Source organism: Camelus dromedarius, chromosome 31, assembly GCF_036321535.1.
Source record: "Camelus dromedarius isolate mCamDro1 chromosome 31, mCamDro1.pat, whole genome shotgun sequence".
Classification (NCBI taxonomy): Eukaryota; Metazoa; Chordata; class Mammalia; order Artiodactyla; family Camelidae; genus Camelus; species Camelus dromedarius.
The window spans coordinates 3,485,947-3,504,777 of NC_087466.1; the positions used below are offsets into that span (position 1 = coordinate 3,485,947).

General features: G+C 58.4%; 2 protein-coding genes across 2 annotated transcripts in view; one reads left to right on the forward strand and one right to left on the reverse strand.

The window, feature by feature from the left end:
* Positions 1-498: 498 nt before the first annotated feature.
* LOC116150064 (radial spoke head 14 homolog) lies at positions 499-7,687 on the forward strand. Its single transcript, XM_064480946.1, has 4 exons — positions 499-745; positions 1,571-1,673; positions 3,270-3,467; positions 7,420-7,687. The coding sequence occupies exons 1-4, from the start codon at positions 547-549 to the stop codon at positions 7,685-7,687; spliced, it is 768 nt and encodes a 255-aa protein (XP_064337016.1). The 5' UTR covers positions 499-546.
* Positions 7,688-8,952: 1,265 nt separating this feature from the next.
* GNAZ (G protein subunit alpha z) overlaps positions 8,953-18,831 on the reverse strand; it is a 36,035-nt gene continuing 26,156 nt past the window's right edge. The window contains exon 3 of the mRNA XM_031442353.2: positions 8,953-10,616. Coding sequence (XP_031298213.1) covers positions 10,272-10,616 — 345 coding nt within the window. The 3' untranslated portion in view covers positions 8,953-10,271. The remainder of the gene's footprint in view (positions 10,617-18,831) is intronic.

Genomic DNA, 18,831 nt, shown 5'->3' on the forward strand with positions numbered 1-18,831 from the left:
GAAGCATCTGGCTGTGGGTCCCTGATGGGTGAAAGTACTAGACCTGGATTTGAATGTTGGCTCCTAGCCTAGTTCATGACCTCCACAGTTCCTCTCCCTTAAACCTCAATTTCCTCCTTCATGAAATGTGGGTAATAGAAGTCCCCTCCTCCTGGGGTAGCTGAGTTAGATATTAGGGCTTGCTGGCACCAGATAAGCACTAAATGTAGCTGTCCTATCACTGTTTGTTTAGTTTGGTTTGTCTTCTCCGTGCCTTGAGCCCAAGGCCCAGCCTACAACATATTGGGAGAACTCTGGAGTTTGCAGTTTGGGCTGCCTTCACTGTGACCTTGAACCAATCCCTTCATTGCTCTCAGTCTCAGTTTGCTCATCTGTAAAATAGAATTAAAAATACCCACCCAACTGCCCTCACTGTTTTGAGGCTCAAATGAGAAGTCACTGCTAAATCACAGTAACCATAAAGACAACTTTGGGTTCTCTTACTCAGTGGTTCCTGCAGAGCTTCCTTTTGAAAGCTACAGAGCTGCCCTGCGCAGGCGTGGGAAGATGGCCCACACCCGCATCTCCAAGTACCTGCCCCCCGATGTCAACCCCAGCCAGGCGGCCATTGCCTACGGCTGCCGGGCGCTGCCCAAGCTGAATGAGGAGCTGCAGTCGGAGGACCTGCTGACGAGGCAGAAAGCCCTCATGGCTCTGTGTGACCTCATGCATGACCCCGAGCATGTCTACGTGGCCATCCACATAGGTGAGTGTGTCACGGCCCAGGTGACCATAACCAGGGTCTGGAATGACAGACAGAGCAGCTCAAGGGGGGAAGAGCTGAACTGGCCCCTTCACAGTATCCCTTCCAGCTGGTCAGTCAGTCCTTAATGAACACCACCAGCAGTGTGCTTCCTGTGCTATGACTTAATGAGGTGGCCACAGACCCACCAAACAGGGCGTGGTGGTCCCGGCCTGGCCCCAGACAGTGCAGGGAGCTTCAGTAGTAAAGGTTGCTATTTAATGAGCCCGACTCTGGGCCAGCAGCACTGCATGTGCCCCACCAGTGTTATCTTGGTCGTCGTAGCACTGGCCCTGGGAGGGAAGGAGCATCTCAACCAACAGATAAGAAGACAGAGACTCGGAGAGAAGGGATGTGAGGCTACAGTTGCCCCATAAATAAATGAAGTGGGATTTCTACGTGCTCACTCTGGCATCAGAAATGTAACCCTTTCAGGGGTACATGACTAGTTGGTGACAAGGTTGGAATTTGACCTCCAGTCTCTTCAAATGCAAAGGACATTTTTGTGAGCCCCGTGGAGGGCTGGGAGGAAGGCACCGGTAGGAAGTGTGCAGGGAGATTCACGAGGGGGCTTGGATGACTGAGTGCTTGGGGGTAAGCCTTTCCAGCACCCAGAGCCCCCGCTAGTGACTCTGAAACACTCCACAGCCCACACCGTGCCCCCACGCCCCAAGACCAGGGAGCTCTGCTTCTCTCTGGTTCCTGACATTGGCTCACCTGTCCACCTTTAGGTTAGCCAATTTCTGAGCCTGGTAAATGCTCAGGGGTTTTCTTTTTTCTGCCTCACAGGCTGCTTGGAGAGCCTGAAAGCTTTGCTGAAGGACACCAACGACATGGTGCGGATCAAGACCACCGAGGTGCTCTCCATTATGGCAACCCACAACGTGGGCAGGTGGGCAGCTGTCCCTGGATACCAGCATCACACTTTGAAGCTGCACCCCTCTGTTGGGTGGCAAGCCCTTGAATGACTTTGAATGACCTGCTTGCAGGGCAGGGAGTTCAATGTGTTAATGCAGGTGAAGTGCTCAGCCCCAAGTTGAGGCTTGGGGGCCCCGGGGCGCTCCTCTCTCTGGGGGCTGCTGCTACCCTCTCCCCACAGACAGTCTCTGGGAACTGACACACTCGCTTGCGCAGAGCCATCTGCAGATGACCACCTCTGCCCCTCAGTCCTCTGGACCTCCCAGCTCCCTGGCTCCTCTCTGGATGCAGGATCTGGGAAGGGGATTGGTCAGCCCGATCCCTGCACATCCCTGGCCCAATGGGTCACTATGAACGGGGTGCATGTGGGGAGGTGGTGCCGACACACAGGCTTTGCACCAAGCAGGGTGCTGGGACAGAGTGGTGGGTGGGGCACAAGCCTGGCGTCTGGTGGGGGTGCCCTTTCCTGCTGTGACCTGGCAAGACTCGGGTGGAACCTCACGGTTCCCACTGTAGACAGATCCGAGGTGACCTGGCAAGACTCAGGTGGACCCTCACAGTTCCCATCTGAGACGGATCTGGGGAAGGTGCTTTCTTTTGGTCACCTGGGCTCAGGCTCCAGGTGGAGGTGAGGGTGGGCAACTGACTCTAGGTTCTTACTGGGTCCTATCTGGGCACAGTCTTAGCTGTGTCTAAATCCAACTTGCCAAGCAAATCAGAACTACATTGAGGTATCACCTCATACCAATCAAAATGGCCATCATTAAAAAGTCCACAGTGAATGCTAGAGAGGGTGTGGGGAAAAGAGAACCCTCTTACATTGTTGGTGGGAATGTAATTTGATGTAGCCACTATGGAAAACAGTGTGGAGAGTCCTTTAAAAACTCACCCTATGATCCAGCAATCCCAGTCCTGGGTGTTTATCCGGAGAAAACTCCAATTCCGAAAGATTCATGCACCCTAACGTTCATAGCAGCACTATTTACAATAGCCAAGACATGGAAGCAACCTAAATGTCCATCAACAGATGATTGGACAAAGAAGATGTGGTACGTACACACACACACACACACACACACACACACACACACATATACACTGGAATACTACTCAGCCATAAAAAATGAAATAATGCCATTTGCAACAACATGGATGAACCTAGAGATTATCATATAAAGTGAAGTCAGTCAGACAAAGACAAATACCATATGATATCAATTATATGTAGAATCAAAAAAAAGATACAAATAAACTTACTTACAAACTAGAAACAGACTCACAGACATAGAAAACAAACTTATGGTTACCAAAGGGGAAGGTGGGTAGGGAGGGATAAACCAGGAGTTTGGGATTAACAGATACAAACTACTATATATAAAATAAACAACAAGGACCTATGGTATAGAACAGGGAACTATATTCAATATCTTGTAATAATCTATAATGGAAAAGAATATGAAAAAGGATATTATATATAACTGAATCACTGTGCTGTACATTGAAACTAACACGACAGTGTAAATCAACTCTACTTCAATAAAAATAAATAAATCCGACTTCTCTTCCCCAGGGATGGCTTTTTAGAGCATGACATCATCCACGCCCTGTCCTACCTGCTGAACGACCCCCAGCCGACCTGCCGGGAGAACATGCACTTGGCATTCAAGCACCTGGCCCAGCTGCCTGCAGGTAGGCTCGCCCTAGGTGCTGGGACGCCCCTGGGTCTTCCGTCCTGGTCAGGCGCCTGCCACGCTGATTACAGTCTAGAGTACATTAAAAAAAAGTCATGCTTTTATCAAGGAACAATACACATGTTGAAAAAGCACACGCTTGATTACACAGTACGAAGTAAACGTGCCCCTGCTAGGAACCACGACCCAGGCCAAGAATTATGTAGAATGTGGCCAGCACCTGCCCCTGCTAGTGACTGCCCCTCACGCAAAGGTAAGCGGTTCCATATATCTTCAGTTTATAAGGTCATAGGTTAGTTTATGCCTCTTTGAACTATTTTGCTTCTAGCTTCTTTTGCTTAACGCTTTGTCTCTGAGACCCACGCATGTTGTGCGTTACCGATTTCTGCCGATTTGCGCTGGAGCGTGGCACACACACTGTAGGCGTACACTACAGTGTATCTGTCCCTTCTGTTGCCGATGGACATTTGCATTGTTTCTGGCGTGTGGCTGCCAAGAATACAGTGGCTACTGACGTCCTTACAAATGTCCTTCGAAGGACACGTGTATGCGTCTGTTCTGAGATATATCCTGGAAAGAATGGTGAGGCCCGGGGTAACTTTACATCCCAATTTAGCTCCCACCAGCAGTGTAGGAGCACCCCAGGAGTTCCGGGTCCTCACCCACACTTGATCTTATATCTGTTTGGTGGGTGTGGGGTGGCGTCTCATTTTGGCTTTAATTTGTATTTCCCTGGTGGCTATCACCCTGTAAGTGTCCTCTTTTGAGCAGTGCCATGGCATGTTTTCAAGGATTAGAAACTCCACCTGCTGGCTTGCTGTCCCCTCCAGCTAACTGCTCCAGCTAATTAGATGCTGAGTCCAGGCTAACGGCCACCTGCTCACTGGCTGCAGGGTTGAGATTCATGTCACACTGACGCCCATCCTGTCACATGGTGCAATGAGCATTTTTAAACAAGGGGCTCCTTCCAAGAGGCATGATATCAGGCCTTATGGGGTGTGCCTTAAGAGGGACAGGGAGATGTTGTGGGCCAGGAGTTGGCCAGACTGGGTTCCCGCTGCCCTCACCTTGTCCCCTGTGTACCCCGGGATGGGCTATTTCTTCATCGCGGATGTGAAGCTGATGGGACCCATCTCAGGCCTGAAGTGAGGGCCAAGTGGGAAGAAGCTAGCCAAGCGTGTAGCACAGGACTCCCTGATTGAGGTCCCAGAGAGGAGGGAAACGGATCCGGTGCAGAGCCCTGGGGGCTGGGCATGTGCACACCACCAGTCCATCCCCTCCTCCGCCAGACCTGGCTGGGTGTGCTAGACCTGACAGCAGAACTCCTGGTGGTCTTTTTAAAGAGACCACCCTATCCCACCCATCATCTTCTTTAAACGCACCTTAGCTGGTTCTCCTGGGCGACCATGGTTGATGGTCCCTGAATATTGGGGCATCTCCACGAAGGACCGATTCTGGGGCTGAGATCCACAAATCCCTTGGCCCACCACACAGGAACATTCCTTCTTGGGTGTGGAGAGGGGACTGTTTTCATCCAGGGCTCTCACAGTGATTGTGACCTGTTCAAACCTTCAGCGAGAGAGGACAGCGGGCATCAGGTGCCATCACCAGCTGTGCTCAATTGTAATATCCCACCACATTTCGTATTTGCTTGAGATTTTTGCTTAAAAAATAAATGCAGTCCAAGTCCCCTGTGAACCTCCCCCACCCAGCCCCCTTTCTCTCACCCTCCCTGGGGTGGCCAGTAATTGGTGACTGTGTCCCCAACACGTGTCTTTGTATTTGACCACAGATGTAACTAATCTAGAGATCTTGCTTTGAGTGTTTTTAAAACTCTGTAAAAGGATCTTCCTGATGGATCCCTTTGGTCCTTAAAAATCCCAATGTTACGATTCAGAGATGTACCTACGTTCTGTCACAGGCTCTATTTCGTGATTATAATTCCGGCCCACCCGCCCTTACATGCAGTAAACTCACCCCTGCCCAGTCAACAGGCATGCAGAGGTTTGGGCTCCTGAACATTCCTGCTCAGGTTTTCCTCCCTGGGAAGAGGGTGTCGTGGGGCTGGAAGAGGCAGGCCTTCTGGGCGGCCATTTTTCCGGTGGCCTTGCAGCCTGGAGAGCCCGGCGGGGCGCTGTGTGGTGTGGCTATCGTGTGGCTCTGCTGTGCCCCGAGATCCTGAGAGGGGCGTCTTCTCTGCCTGGCGCTGTCTCCGTCCCCTCTCCTGCCTGGTGCCTCCGGGAGCCAGAACCCCTTCTGTTGAGTTGTTTTTCCATTTCTCCTTGATTTGAGGGAGTTTTGCATTTATCCCAGATTCTAGCCCTTTGTGGGTTACACACACTGCAAATACAATTTCCCCGGGGCTGTTTTGCATGGCTTGTCACTGTTCGTTGGCCCAGCAGGTTTTCATTTGAATGTAGACTTTCTTCAGTCCTGTCCTTTGTGGCTTTTTTAGGGGGTGTTGCTTAAGAGACACTGGTGCTAGGAACTCCTGGTCGTCTACTGCTATATTTTCTTTTAAAAGTGAAAGCGTTTTCACATTTAGCTCGAGAAGGTCCCTGGGATGGGTTTTTGGTTGGTTTGCTTTGAAGCCTTCTTGTCTAGACCTTGCCAGGCAACACCGTCCTAATGATGAAAGCTCTATGGTCATCTGGGTTCTGGTGTACTGGCCTCCCTGTCTCCTCCCTGCCAAGTTTTCCAGAACCCACAAGTGCTGGGAACCCCACGGGGAGTAGGGGGGCCGTGGTTCTGACAAGCCTCGTTGGAGGCCCCCCAAATCACTACTCATCGTCTGCGATGTGCCCAGAGGGACACTGGTGAGGAGTGTGTGGCAGTGGGGGGGCGGTTGCTAGATGGAGGGGAGCACATATGGTGTGGCAGGTGCCCCAGGAAGTCCCTCTGAGGGGGCCCCGAGTGCAGTGGCTTCCAAGTTGGCTGATGTGGCTGTGTCCTAGGGGGTGTCCTTGCGGGGCCTGTGGGTGGGGGCCTGGGTGGGGTGAGGGCGTCTACTTCAGGGGCTCCGCTCTCCAGCATGGGGCCTCGGGCAGTAAAAAAGCCCGAGTAGCACCAGGTAGCAGAGGGGCCTGTGGTCCTGCCGGGACGGTCTGCACTTGGGGTGCAGTTGGCTCTCACGCTGGTGGTCACTGGTACGGGTTTTTGTCCACAGCCACACCAGAAGGACCCTCTGCACCCAGGGGAGCGCTGACACTCAACGAGTCCTGGATGTTTAGCAGGTTTTGTGCAGTATTTGAAAGGACAACGTGTTAGCTGTTCTCCTAATGCTCTTTGCTCATTTGGTCCCTCGCTCCTTCGACTTATGTGTTGGGGTGTCTGTGGGCGACAAGCCTTTCCTGGGCCCTGGCATCCGCTGGCTGCGTGGTTTCCCAGCATGGTCAGCAGGGGGCGCCACAGGACCGTGCCTGCCTGGTGGGATTGCTCCTCCTCTTAGGCCCGATGGCATGTCAGGCTCCCAGTCCACCAGGCCTCGAGGGACTGACACCACGGATGCTGCAGGAACCCATCTCCTCCCTCTTCTGCCAACCCCGTGTGGACAGAGTGTCCCGTAGGTGAGGGCTCTGGGTTGACACCAAGTATCCCTCTGTAACTGGACTCTAGGGCCCCCGGAAGGCCCACTCCCCAACTCGGGCCCTCTGACTGTGTCCTCAAGCCCTGCCTGGTGCTCGCGGTGCTGGAGCTGAGAGATGCTGGAGCTGAGGGCCGCTGGCTCAGCTTTAGGGCAGCAGGGACCGCTGTCACTGACTGCTTGTGTGCTGCTGGGTTTGGATGTTGGGTGGGGCCATGGGGTGGAAGCAGGCGCTCTCCCTGCCCAGAGTGTGGGACGGAGGCAGGGAGGATGCACTCGGGCCTCTGCCCTGCGGACTCAGGAAGGGGCAGGGCCGGGCTGGGTAGGGGCATTCTTGGAGTCACACCATCTGGGCTGGAGGGAGATCGGGGTGGCTGTGTCCAAGGGAGCTTGGGCTCTGGGAGCAGCAGAAGCCCTGGCCTGTTCTGCCCCCTTTCCCTCCTCAGTGCCCAGAGAGGGTGGCCCAGTGCTGCCCCTGCTCCTCCGGCCCCAACACCACAGGGTGAGGAGTGCCGCTACCAGGGCTCCAGGCACGTCCTCAGCCTGACAGCCCTCAATGGTCCCACCTGCACAGGGGACCCTCTCTCCTTAAGGCCGCTCTCTACCAACTCCAGCCCCATCGCCGTCCCCTCTGCTGGTCCCGAGCTCACTTCCCCAGCTAATGCGGGCGTCTGGGCCCCTCCTGGACTTCAGCTCATGCCTTCCTCAGGCTGAACCCTGATTGGGCAGCCAGTGAGGGAAGGAGGTGGGTCAGATAGTGCAGACACCCCTTCCCTCCTGGCCCAGGCATGGGTGCTCTGATAGGTGGTGTGAGGGAGGGAGGGGGCTGCCAAGGCCGGGGAGCTGGGCCCCGAGGGACGATGGGCCTTGGGCGGTGAGGATGGGGGCGGTCACACCAGCAGAGGGATCAGTGGAGCGTGGGGAATGCAGTGGGCTGGTCAGAGGAAGCACCGATGCGGGCGGAGACCGAGGGGGGGCGCGAGGGGATGGGAAGGGAGAGGCCGACTGCTGTGTGCTGGCGGAGCACCGTCCCAGGGAAGTCTCCTCTACCCTGTGAACACATCGGGGCAGGAGAGAGAATTCTATTCTTTGTGTATTTTTAGCTAAAGATGCTCATGGTGAGATTACTGCTCTTTTCACAGTTGGCATTAAAGTTAAAAATAAGTCTCAAAGATTTGAAGTCACAGGTTGTTTCTTCGTAGACAAGAGCCCCCTGGGTTTCTGCTGTCTGGTGACGTGGAAGGTGTGGAGGGCATCCCCACGTGGGCTCAGGGCTGGGGAAGCAAGGGCCGGTCTGAGTATCTGAGTGCCGGGAACCTGCACCAATATCTGTCTGTCCCCGCCCCAATGCTGGGGCTCTGCGCCTGGTCCTGGGTTTGGGGAGGTGACCTCGCTGTGGGCTCTTGCCCTGGCCGTCCGGGTACAGAGCTGGGCAAGGACCCAGGTCTTGGGAGGCACAGGCCATGCCTGCTCCTGGGGAACCTGGCCCCCCTGCTCCCCATCCTTGACCATCTTTCCTCATCTATAAAATGGGTCACCGCCAACACCCCTGTGCAGTGGTGAGCATTAAATAAGACACTCTGTAAAGAGCCAGGAGCAGTGTGAACTTCCCTGACTGCTAACTAGTGTTTTCCACCCAGCCAACGCTCCCCACACCCTGCAGGCCCACCCTGCACCCTCCTGGCTCTCCGGGCACCCCTTCCACTCTGGGGGGAGGACTCTGACCCTCACGGAGGTGGGTACAGCTGGGGTGGGTGCTGTCATTACCCCCAAACCTCAGCCCCTCGGACACAAGGGCCCCGAACATCTCCCCTGTTGGCAGCTTCTTTCCTCTCCTGGGGCTGTTTATTCTCGACATTCATCTCAAAGCGACTTTTCCTAAATGTGAGTAGCAGGGAGAGAAAAAGGCACGTAGTGTGGAAGGTGTCCCCGCCACCCTCCCACGTGTCAGCCGCGCACACAGCACTCGGACACAAGGCTCAGCTCATTCAGGGTATTTTATTTCTTGAAGTAGACAATCTCGGACTTCCGTGCGATCGCCAGCTCCTCTCTCCCCCTCGACCTCTCCTAAGTCCTTAGCTGCGGCCCTGTGCACCGACCCCGGGCAAACGGCACCACCGAATGCAATCTGGTGAGGGCTCTGGCAGTGGCTCTCAGCCAAGGTCCTTCATGGTGGCAGCAGCGCCATGGCCGGGGCGGGAAGGGCCTCCCTCAGGCTCTGAGCGAGGCTGGCCGAGCCTTCACAGGGGTCGCGGCTGCTCTCAGTGGGCCGGCGGGCGCCGGGCACGTCTCGGGCCTCCCCTTCCTCCACTTGCCAAAAAGCCACAGGCAACTTACTCTTTAAATACCAAGACATTTAGCTATTGTTCATCCGCTCCTGGGTGAAGGACCTTCTTTAAATACATCACACTTATTTTCGGAAATAAAAACGAAGCGGAAACCGCACCAGTAACAAGAGGACGCTGCGCGGGCTTATGTACAATGCTGCCCCCGAGGCCGCCGCCGGGCGCGGATGGACAGACTCGTCCAGGTAACAACTTTTACACTCAGCAAGCCAGACACAAAAAGGACCACCTGAAAAAAAAATAGGTTTGGAAAAATCTGCATTTAAAAAAGAATACTCAACTGCGTTGGAAATTTTCTGTATTTCTGCGAAACACCACGAGATCGGGCCGAAAAAAAAAGAATGTCAGAGGAGAAAAAACCAGGTTTCAATTTATAAAATGTCCGACTGGTAGAAGAAAAGCTGGAACCCGGCTGGCCTGGTCTGGGTCAAGTCCTGCCATGTGTTATCGTGTGGAGTTTCGCTGTGTATTCCGAAGCCGTTTAAAAAGAGCTGGGAGTGGCTGGTCGGTGCCGTCGGGTGGCCTCGCGGCCGGGGTTCCAGCGCAGGTGGGCCGCCCAGCTCTGGTTCTCCTCCTGGTGGGTCGGCAGAGCGCCCCCTCCTGGCGAGCTGGCCGCCCCTCCTCGTGGTCCCGGACGGACCCCCATGCAGAGCGGGGCCACTGGGAAGGCAAGGTGACTAGGCTGGAGGGGCTCAGAGTGAACATGGCGACAGCTCCTCAAGTCTTCAGGGGAACTCAGCCCCGTGGGGGAGCCTTGCCATCTGCCGTGTGTGCGCGTGTCTGTGAGTGTGTGTCTACCTACCTAGCAACCTATCCATATATGTTCGTGTTTGCAGAGACGTGGGGGCCAGGAGGGGGGCGGGGGGCCTCTCCGCCCGTTCCCGGCCCCGGGGCTGCTCTCTGAGTGCGCTGGGGAGCGGTCCCCGGTTTCGCCACGGCGGGCGGCCGGCTCCTCAGCAAAGGCCGATGTACTTGAGGTTGTTCTGGATGATGACGTCGGTCACGGCATCGAACACGAACTGTATGTTACTGGTGTCGGTGGCGCAGGTGAAGTGAGAGTAGATCTCCTTGGTCTCCTTGTTGCGGTTCAGGTCCTCGAATTGCCGCTGGATGTAGACAGCGGCCTCCTCATAGGTGTTCTGGCCGCTGTACTCGGGGAAGCACACAGTGAGCGGGATGCGCCGGATTTTCTGCGCCAGCAGGTCCTTCTTGTTGAGGAAGAGGATGAGAGAGGTGCTGACGAACCAGTTGTTGTTGCAGATGGAGTCGAAGAGGCGCAGGCTCTCCGCCATCCGGCTCTGCAGGGCGGGGCGGGGTGGTGGGTTAGTCAGGGAGAGGCCCTGGCCTGCTGGGGGGCGGGGAGCCCATGGCAGGGTCTCCTGGCCCAGCGAGGCCCAAGGAAGCACCCTTCCCACCGGGTCCCCACTGTCCTCATGCCACGCAGTGGGCTCCACACCCTTCCATCTGGCCCACCCTCCTCCAGCCCCTCCCTAATCTGAGTTCTTGGTTCTGTTAGGGTCTGGGAAGCCCAGGTCTGCCTGCTATAGAAGAGCCTGGAGGGTTTGTTCTCGGGAACCGTGAATCCAGCTTTTCATGCTGGAAGCCGCTGGGCTGTGGACATGAATAAGCTCCATTCACCACGGTGGTGCTGGCCCTGCAGTGGCCCATTCTGCAGCTCAGGCCTGGGCCACAGTGCCAGGCTACCAGGGCTCCGAGGGCGGGACTGGGCAGCAAGGCTGCAGCCCCCGGGCTGGGTGGGCTGAGAGGGCAGGTCCAGTCAGGGATGGACAGCAAGCTGGCACCTTCACCAGTAACAGCCAAGCCTCTGGCCCCCTGAGCTCCTTCTGTGGTGATGGCACAGGTGGGGCAGCCTGTCAGCTGGCAGGTCCCAGTCGGCATCTGGGGTCCATCGCCGGGATGTTGCTGACCGTCCCTTCCCCTCTCCACTGCTTGGGAGGCAGGTGAGGCCCAGAGCCCTGTGCTCTGGGCCTGGTGGGCGGTAGGAGCCCTCAAGACCTCCCTGAGCCCTGTGAGGAGGAGTCTGGGCTTGAATGTCCCCAGATGTCTCCAGCAGGGAGGAGAGCATGCCCTACCCTCACACCCACGTACCAAAGCCCCAGCAGGTGCACGGGCGGGGGGCTGTTAGCTGCACCTGCAGCTGTGGAAAGGTGTGAGAACAGTCTTGGCCTCCAGAATAAACCTGCTCCAAGGACAGCACTGGTGACTTGGGGAAACAGCTTATTCTTTGTGCCCAAAGAAGTAGGGGGCAGGTCTCTGGGGGTGAGAGAGGGATGTGTCTGTCTCTCTTCCTGGAAAATTGCAAAGAAGTGTAGGGTGGCCTGGGGGTGCTCAGGGGCCCTAAGGGGTGGCTGTGGGAGGCAAGTGGAAGATGCACTTAGGGCGCCCCTGGCCCTGGGCACCATGGGGCAGAGGCCAGGCTGGGCCCAGACCGCAAGCTGCCTGGTGGCTTGAGCCCTGTGCTGCCCCTCCCATCCACTGAGGGTCATCAACCTTCTGGAGCCCATTTCCCTTTTGGGATCCAGTTTGTCCCAGGTCGGGGGGCTCAGGGTGAGGGGTGCAGGCAGGAGGTCTCCCCGGGAAGAGGGTGCAGGTGGCAAGAAGCAATGCTGTGGTCAGAGGGTGGGGGCTATCCCTGGGAAGGCTGGATAAGCAGGATGGGGACCCAGGGAGGGACTGGAGGAGGGAGAGGTGCTGTCCAGAGCAGGGGACAGAGTGGGATCTGGGAGGAGAAGGATGCTGGGACCAGCAGGGCCATACGTGGCACACGATGCTGGCCGGTCAGGGTTAGGACGCTGTACTCTCCTCCCAGAGGAGTCTCAGCTGCGGTGGGGAACTGTGGCCCTGCACGGTCCAACACAGGCCTTCCTGGTCCCTTGCCTTTCACCTCCTCCGAGAAGCCTCTCTCACCAGCCTCTTCCCCGTCTCTGGGCCCCGCCTCAGTGCCGAGAATTTCTCAGGCTCCCTTTGTTGCTGGACTGTCTGTGGCCACTCCCCTGACAGGATGGACAGCTGTGTGTAGGGCAGCCTTGCTCCTTTTGATCCTGAGGGGGACGCCATGGTGCACACTTGCCCGTCCTCAAGGGGCTTCTGATGTGCATGGTAGGGGCAGTAGGAGGCGGGAGATGGGCAGACAGAAAGACACCACACAGCAAGGCAGCACCTTCCTGCCAGAGGCTCAGTGTGGGAACTAATACAGATGACCCAGACCTCTGCTCATGTCCGCAGGGATGGCCAGGGTGCTCTGGCCTCCCCAGGCAGCCCCAGATCCCCGCTGTCACCGGGATCCAGGTTTCTCCACCCCTCCTCACTGGAAGTGTCTGTGGGAGGGCAGGGCCTCTGCTCAGCCACCCAGGCCCGGATGGAGTCACCACGGCCCTGCACAGATGTGGTCCTGGTCCAGCTGCCCACAGGGAGACGTGTGTGATGGGGCCTCCGAGCTGCCCTCTGTTCGCCAGGCTCAGGAGCACCGCAGCCCCTGAGTCCTGCCCAATGGACAGTCTGTGACAGCAGCTCTTCCCAGGGCAGCCCCTCCCCTCCCTCAGCTGAGCTTAGTACTCAGACACCCAGCAAGCCATTTCCATGGCAACTGGGAGGAAGCCTCCACCCTCAGCCTTGCACAGCAACACAGACGGATGGCAGAAGCTCAATCACTGAGCTGGGTCAGGCGTCCCTCCACAGGGGCACACCGGCCTGGCGCTGAGTGCTGGCCAGACCACACTGTCCATCACTGCCTACTTGTTGCGGGGCAGAGGAGGGTCTCTGGGTGTGGGGGGGGCCCTAATCTCCCTGGGGAATGAGGTAGTGGGCAGGAAAGAGGGGAGGGCCTTCCGGTGACCTGCTCCTGGCTGCAGCGCCTCTGAGTGGGAGGGGAGGGGAGGCTGTCAGAGGGAGCACCTGACTGCCTCATCCTCTGCACCCTGTGGCCAGGTTGGCCTGGACAGCTGTCCTTGGTAGCTCTGGACCTCACTCCTCCCCAGTGTGGAGGCTACAGTGGTGCCCAGGTGTCTAGCTGGTGCCCATCTCACAGAAGTGGCCACGAGCAGCTCCTTTCCACCTGTACCCATGTGAGCCCCCGGGATGCCTGGGCTGAGACAGATGGGCACAGCCCCACTGCACACCACTCCCACTGCCCTCCCTCCACCAGGCACAGCCATGGGCCACTTGGCACCCGTCCCCCTCTGGCCACTCAGCACCCTACTATCCCGCCCTCCCATGTCCCTGGGTCGTTCCGGGCCTCCCAGCACTCTGACCCTTGGTCAGATGACCCCAGCCCCACCATCTTCTATCTGACCCCCTTCAGCTTTAGGGCTCCCTGGGTGACAGAAGAGGAACAGGCTGAGAAGCACAGGGACAGCCCCAGAGAGAGGCCAGAGTGAGGAGCCCTGACGGCACCCATCCCTGGCCTGCCTGCTCCATTGCCAGGCCCACACGACTGCTTGGGTGGCCTTGGACTTTACCCCCCGGGAGCTTTGGGTCCTGCCAGCCATGAGAGCAGTTATTCTGGGCTGTAGTGAAGTGAGTCACGATAGAAACATGGTTGACAGGCAGTGACAGGAGGCCGGAGGCCCAGCATCCCCAGTACGGGCACTGGGGCCCGACATCCACGCCTGGCCTCCCTGGCTCCTTGGCTGCCCTCACAGCACCTTCCCCTGGACCCCAGGTGGTCACTCTCAGATACGCAGGGGCAGGGAGCAGTCCTGGCTTAAGAGAACACAAGAGTCCCCAGGGTGGCACGCACATGTGCCTGCCGCCCAGCACACCAGCAAGCTGAGGGCAGGCGGCACCCGGGCATGGGCATGACCCTCCACCCACAGGCTGGGGGCTGGGTGTGGCATGCAGGGGGCCCGTACTGGGCCCTGGACTCTGCCTCTCTCCTGTCCCACTGATGGCACCTCCAGACACACCTGGAACCTTCTTCCCACAGCCACCACCTTAATCTCCTGCTTCTGCAAGCTGACTCCATGTGACTCCAAATCCCTTCACCACCCCCTCAGTGGCTTCCATCCTAGTGGGGTGACCCTGCACCTTCCACCTGGTCCCCTGACTCATCCTACCGGGGGCCTTCACAGGGCTGTCCTTCCTCCAGGCCCTTGCAGAGGGGTCAGCCCCCGAGGCTGTCCTTGACCCCTGGTGAAGTACCTGGTCACTGCGTCAACTCCTTCTGTTAATTCGCTGTGGCTACGAGCACCTCCTGCCCTGTTCTCCACACTGCTCACTGTCGGCCCATAAGCGCAGTGCCGGGTCTGCTGGACTCGGGGAGATGGCGGGCAGGGCCAGACGGCACTGCTGTAGGTGTTCGAGGGGCTGTGGTGAGAGGGGGCTGGGTGCCGAGTGTCCTCCCTCTGAGGTGCACCTGTCCCCGGCTGACCCACAGATGGCCTGACCTGGTTGGTGGGGTGGCCCACACGCCCCACCAGCCTCCCCTCCCCTGGCAGGGCCTGGACACATGATGGGGCATCAGGATGGCAGGGCCGGGCCTCCTTCTCTGCAGCAGGCCCTGTGCCACGCTGGTGCTCTGCTGACAGTGACCCGTGTCCCTTCTCACCTCAGCTACGTTGTTCAGTGGAACAATGCAGCGGCAAAACACGTGGAAAAGGGTTATAAACAGGTGCTCTTCTGGCTTTAAATCGACCAGGAACTAACTCCCTGATCCGGGGGGTGCACGAAGCCTCAGGGTTTATCTCCCCAACTCAAACCCGTGGGGTCTGTGTGGCAGCCCCAGGACCCGACTCCACCACGCGTTCCCGTCGGTGGCCCGGCTCCTGCTCTGCTGACTGCCCACCCCCCCGCCTCTGCCGCCATCTGCAGACGGGCAGCCCCGCGGCCACAGGACTCGCCAGGCAGGGTGGAGATTAGCGGGGAGCATAGAGGGATTAGCAACTCAGGGCAGCGCACCTCGCGCCCTCATAGTCCCGATGCCCGCGGGGACCGGGCCTTCCCCGCAGGGACAAGAAGGGGGCTCGACAAAGAGCCACTGCCTCTCCCCTCTCCTCTGCTCCCTCGTCACCTCTCCTCCGCTCCCTCGTCACCTCTCCTCCTCTCCCATGGCCGCTCGCTGCAGCCCAGCCAGGGGTGGCATAAGGCTCAGGAGAGGCCAGCGCTCAGCCCTGCAGGCCTTGGGCCAGCGACAGATGGGGCTTCTCTGGGGTGGGGGGACTTCCGACGGGTCCAGAAGTCAGAGTCACCATTTGCCCTGCCCCCCTCCAGTGACAACTGTGACGCTCATAGTAACGGCACAATCAGACCTGGCACTTCAAACAGCAAGGGCTGTTTAAACAAGATAACAGGCTGCGGTGAGGCTGTTCTCAGGCCCTAATGGCTTGGAACCTGTGTCCTGAACCTGCCAGAAACAGCAGAAGCTCATGCTGTTCAGCCTGGGGCTACCTCGCTGATGCTCCCTCAGGCTCAGTGCCCACTCTTCCCCAGCCCACCCTGGCCGGTCTGTTTGCTGGTCCCTGGTTTCTTTCCCCTCCCAGCACCCGCAGCCCCGGCTAGGGGACCACTGAGGGTCCTCCAGCTGTGCCACCCCTGCTGGTGGGGCACTTACAGGCTGGTGTGCAGGGCCCAGGACAGCACCTGGGGCCCAGCCTCTTTCCTCTGCCCTGCGATCATCCTCCCACCTGGACACTGGCCCCCTCGTAGAAGGACCTCGGCCTGGGTCCCACAGTCCCTCACAGGGCAGGAACCAGGGCGCCTCAGTCCAGGTGTGGTCAACCTTGCTCTCGCTCTTCCGTTTACTCTGCCCAACCGCAACACAAAGTTGCCCTGAGCCCCCACTGGCCTTGGGGAGCCCTGACTCAGGAGCTGGGCGAGGGGCAAGGGGGCCGGGCAGTCGAGATGGACACAGGTGGCCATACAACCAGGTCAGTGCCCCATCCCAGGGCCCCAGCGTGGGCACACACAGCACTTTCTTGTGCCCAGGTAGGGGCTCTGCCCATCTGACCGAGCTGTCTCCCAGGAGTCTGAGTGGCCAGCCAGCCCCCCTCACCCCAAACACACACACACATCACTGCTCTTTGCATTCACTGAACATCAGAATCAATGACCAACGGGATCTGAGGTCCAGAAAGGCCCATTCCCACATCTGCAAGGGTCCAGCAGAGCCCTAGGCCAGGATGACAGGGGCGGCGAGCATCCTGCAACTTCAGGGAGAGACTGAGGGAGGATCTACGACTCCCAAATTCCCAGAGCGACACTTGAAGCGCTTGCTTGGAAAGGCCTGGGGCTCCCTTGTCCTGCTCCCCCTCCTCATTTCGTGCCCAGGCCCAGGAAGAAGTCCAGGCCCTGGGTCCCCCTTCCTCTGGCCTCGCTGGCCCCCTACCCTCGCCCTTGAGGGAGGACGCCTCTTCCAAAGCCCCGCTCCATTTCTGCCTCAGCTGAAATGAGAACTGCTTCCTACCTGTTTTGTGTTAAATCTTGCCAGCTTGATCCAAGCCTGGACCTACTCCTCGCCCGGCTGCTGTCTGTCACTGATGGGAAATTAGCAAACAGCAGGACGCAGGTGCATGTGACCTGGAAGCTGCTGACAGGTGCAGGACTGGCCAGGCTTGCAGATCATCACTGCCCCTCTGGGAGGGAACGGCGGTGCAGACAGCCCCTCCTGGGACCAGCTGGAGGACCCCTGGCCCTGACACCCTTGCTTGACACTGTTCAGCAAGGTGGTGCGTCTGCACTCCTGGGCACGGCCTTGGGCCACCTCTTCTGGAGGGAGGGCTGGAGAACAGGCCGCCCATTCTGCAGGAACCTAAGGAGCTGGGGGCAGGGGGTGGGGATCTCAGTGGGGAACCTTAGCCTGAGGCCAACAAGCTGGATTTCAGAAATGCTCATCCTTAGGAAGGAAGTTATTTTTGCCTTAACCCCAGTTTCTCCGTTGTCCCAGTGGGGGCAGGGCAAGGGCTGTCCTCTGGGGTCTCAGCTCTGCCAAGAAACTGATCAAAGTGAGTCTCTCCCAGAACAGATGCCACGTGTGCTGGTGCAGCCACAGTCAGGACGTGGTCTAGGAAACTCCACTGGCTGCTGTGTCCATCACAGAGCCCTCGGGCCTGGGAGCACTGCTCCTGGCCCTGCGCCTGAAGCCGCACATGCCCGCGGTGGCAGCTGGCACTTGATCCTTCCCAGGATCCTGTCACTGTCGCTGACACACCCCACACCCCGCTGAGTACTTGGTGGCTGACAGCACTCCCCTGGTGCTCACCGTGGCCAGATCGGTCTGAGGCTCCCAGCCCCCTTTATAGGTGAGGCAGTTGGCGGGGCCCCATTTCACATCCTCATCTTCACAAGGGAGACAGGATGTGCAGCTCAGGCACTTCTGCCTCCTGACTGGGTTCCCACACACCTCCCTACCTCCAGCCATGCCCCCTGCATCACCCACAGGGGTGTGCCAGCCCCTCTCCCAAGACAGGCAGTGTGGCAGGAGAGTGCGGGCCGCAGCAGCTGTGCCTGGGGACAGAGCACTGGACAGCAGCAGGGACAAGGTCTTGGGGAAGGGCATGCCAGAGGCCAGGCTGGTCAGCAGGTCATGGCTGCGGTCTCACTGAGTCCAGGCTGGAGTCACACAGTGTCTCAGTCCATGTCCTCACAGCCCTTGGGGATGGTCAGGTCTCCAGCCCCCACGGGTTCTGTGCTGTCCAGAAGAGACCTCCTGCCCTCAGCAGGCCCCACACCACTGCACTGGAGGGGCTGGGATGCCCTGGGGGTCCAAGTCCTGCACTAGGCCTGATGGTACCATAGCGTCTTTGCTCTGAGACCCCACCCACCAGGTCCTCTGGGCAGGTGGGCTACACAAGGCCAGCCTGCGAGGTTGAGCATCTGAGGAGAGCGTGGTGACAAGTCTGCCCAGAGCATCCCCATCTGGATTCAGCGGGGTCTCTGGCCTTGGCGTTGTCATCCTGAGGGCACTGGCAGCCAGGCCCTGGGAGGTCTGAGCAGGACTAGGGGGTGGGGGCAGGCTGACCGCCAACAAGCTCCCTTGGGAACCGGGCTCGGCTCAACCCTGCATGCCCCTGGGGGCTCTTGCACTGTGTGCGGGCTTAGCTCACTTGCCTGCCCAGGGGAACTTGTGACTGTCTCTCGCGAGAAGGAAACCAAACGGCAGGACGATGCATGTTCCCAGCCGGTCTGTGCCTTCCCAGACTCCCAAACCGGACCGGGTGGCCCAGGCCACAGGTGAGGCTGTGGGGGGCTGGGAGAAGTTTCCCGGCCTGCCCAGTGCCCGGGGTCTGGGCTCCGATGCCTGGCACCCACTTCCATCAGGGTGCCAGCCCCAGAGTTCCAGGCTGTGTGGGTGCCAAGCACAGGTCATGGCAGATGTTGTCAAAACTCTCCTGTCCTTGAGCTGCAGCCTGTCACCCCACTTTACAGACAAAGAAGCCAGACTGGACCAACTCACCCAGCCAAGGCCACGCCATGTCTGGCCGGTACTGCTCCCTCTCCCTCCCGAGGTCCTGTGTGTGGGCAGATGAGGCTGACAGAGGAGTCAGAGGGGGCGGGCCA